Genomic DNA, 2,479 nt, shown 5'->3' with positions numbered 1-2,479 from the left:
CCTGGAGATGGTCCCTTTTGCATGTTGATGGTCTCACTCAGGATTTCCACTCTCACTAAATTTATCTTTATTTTGTGAATTGTAATAGTTACAAAATAGTCTCAAGTTGTAAAGTACAGCAAATGGAATTTAGTCAATAATCTTATATAATAGAAACCTAATATGCTAAGTGTCTGGTCATCTGGCCATCCATTCAACCAATCAAAGCATAATATGCTAATGATATGCTAAGGCCACTCAACCACTTACTCTGACGTGCACTGACCACCAGGGGGCAGATGCTTCGACTGGTTCATTAGCTTACTGCTGGGGTCCAGCCAATGGGGACTGAGCGAGACAGGCCGGGCACACTCTGGAACCCTCCCACAGTCCCTCCCCAGTTGGCCAACCTCCTGCATCCCTCCCTGGCCCTGATCATGCACCAGTGGTGTCCCTTGGCCTGGCCTATGCCCTCTCGCAATCTGGGACCCCTCGGGGGATGTCAGAGAGCCGGTTTTGGCCTGATCCTGCAGGCTAGGCCCAGGGACCCCACTGGTGCATGAATCATGCACCAGGCCTCTAGTATTGTAATAACTATGTATAGTGCCAGGTGGGTACTGGAAACATTGGGGGAATCACTTCATATAGGATATGATTATCTAACCACTACACTGTACACCTGAAACAAAAACAAAATAATATTGAATGTAAACTATAATTGAAAAATGCAATTTTAAAAAGAGTAAGATATACTCATTATGAAAAAAAATCCAAAGATATACAAGTATATGTAATGGAAAATGGAAGTGTTCTGCTCTCTCTCCATCTACTTGCTGTTTTCACATGTGACTGCCATCCTTTTTGCTGGCTGGCTATAAAGCCACGTGTGAGTGAGTGCTGGTGTGTTTAATGTCTTTACTGGGAGATCATCTTAACCAGCGGTCAACAACCTTTTGGACCTCATGGGACCACCAGTGGTCTGTGGACCACCGGTTGGCGACCGCTGCTCCCAAGGTTTCCTCTAATCTGTTTCCAATTGTGTGTCAATATACACAGTGCAGTGAATATCTTTCTGCTTATATCCTTGTGCTCTTCTATACTATTCTATAGGATAAATTTCTTAAGGCAGAATTATGACTTAAAAGATCTATACATTTTAAATGTTGATACTTAGCTAACTTCAAGCAGGTTTTAACAAGAGTTGAATAGTGAACAATTAAAAATAAGGTCACTTTTCAATACTTAATATATGACAAATACTTTATTTTATTAATTGAATGAACTTATACACTATATAGAATTTTGTCTGAAACTTTATTAAATTCATCTCTAAGTGCTGCTTACGCTACCCACAAACTCCAAAGGCTACATTCTAGTAAATAAATACTACGTATAATCATTTACAAAATAATTGTCAAGACATTTTGAGAATGATAAAGCTGTAAAGGATACACTGTTATATCAAAAACTGCTAAGGGAGTTTTAAGATGCCTAGTTTAATTGTTAAAGTTGATTTGTTAAAGTACTATAATGTATATTTTTGTTTTAGGAACTGGAACAGTACAAAAAAAGTTCTTCCAAGTCTTGGAAAGAAATTGAGCTGGATTCTTGAAACTAACTCAGCTACAGTGTATTTATTTCCCAAATACTGGTACAAGTAAGATTATTTTATTGATATTAGCTCATTAATGAATTCATTCTTGTGTTAATAAATCCTATATAATAAGAGTATAATATACTAAGTGTCCAACTGATTGGTCAACCACATGACTATTTGCTATGAAGCACACTGACCACCAGAGGGCAGACGCTCCATCCGGTAGGTTAGCTTGCAACTGGGTTCCGGCCAATGGTGACTGGGCAAGAGAGCCAGACATGCCCCGGATCCCTCCTGTGGTCCCTCCCTGGCCAGCCAGCTTCCATTGGCCCTGGTCGCGACTGGGTGAGATGGCCCCGATCACCTGATTGCTGGCCAGACTAAAGGACCCTACCCATGCATGAATTCGTGCACCGGGCCTTTAGTAATATTAATAATAGCTCACTAATAAACTAGCTGTTGTGTAATAAATGAAGAAAGACATGAAATACTTTAAACAATTTTTTTAAAAAGAAAGTTAAGATGTATAATTTGCTAAAGGAAAAATGCATTTCTTGTATTAGTGCCACCCCAGGATATTTATCTTCGAAAAGGGGAAAAAATTGTATAACTATGTGTAGTATTTTTTAAAATAAAAAGAATCTTCTATTACCTACCTCTACCATGGTTAAACAAATATATCCTTGGTTCAGCATTGATAAGTTTGTGCTTATGTGTTTTCAGAAATATGAAAGCAAGAGCATGTAGTAACAGTTATGAATAAAGTTAAGTGTTCATATTAGACACATTCCTCCTCTAAAGAGTTCTCAGCTGTGGCTGGTAGGAAACAGGAATTGGGTTCACTTTCACAAGCATCTAATGTTACTCTAATGGTGAGGCACAAAAAGCACCCATAGTACTTAT

The 2,479-nt window shown here is 38.8% G+C and overlaps 1 protein-coding gene across 1 annotated transcript in view; it reads left to right on the top strand.

Moving 5' to 3' along the window:
• DYNC2LI1 (dynein, cytoplasmic 2, light intermediate chain 1) overlaps positions 1-1,933 on the top strand; it is a 21,663-nt gene extending 19,730 nt beyond the window's left edge. Inside the window, exon 13 of the mRNA XM_015557863.1 lies at positions 1,529-1,933. Coding sequence (XP_015413349.1) covers positions 1,529-1,591 — 63 coding nt within the window. The 3' untranslated portion in view covers positions 1,592-1,933. The remainder of the gene's footprint in view (positions 1-1,528) is intronic.
• Positions 1,934-2,479: the final 546 nt, after the last annotated feature.

This window comes from Myotis davidii, unplaced genomic scaffold, assembly GCF_000327345.1.
Source record: "Myotis davidii unplaced genomic scaffold, ASM32734v1 scaffold6, whole genome shotgun sequence".
In the NCBI taxonomy this organism is placed as follows: domain Eukaryota; kingdom Metazoa; phylum Chordata; class Mammalia; order Chiroptera; family Vespertilionidae; genus Myotis; species Myotis davidii.
Note: the sequence above shows the minus strand (reverse complement) of the source record. Positions and strands in the feature narration are given on the sequence as shown.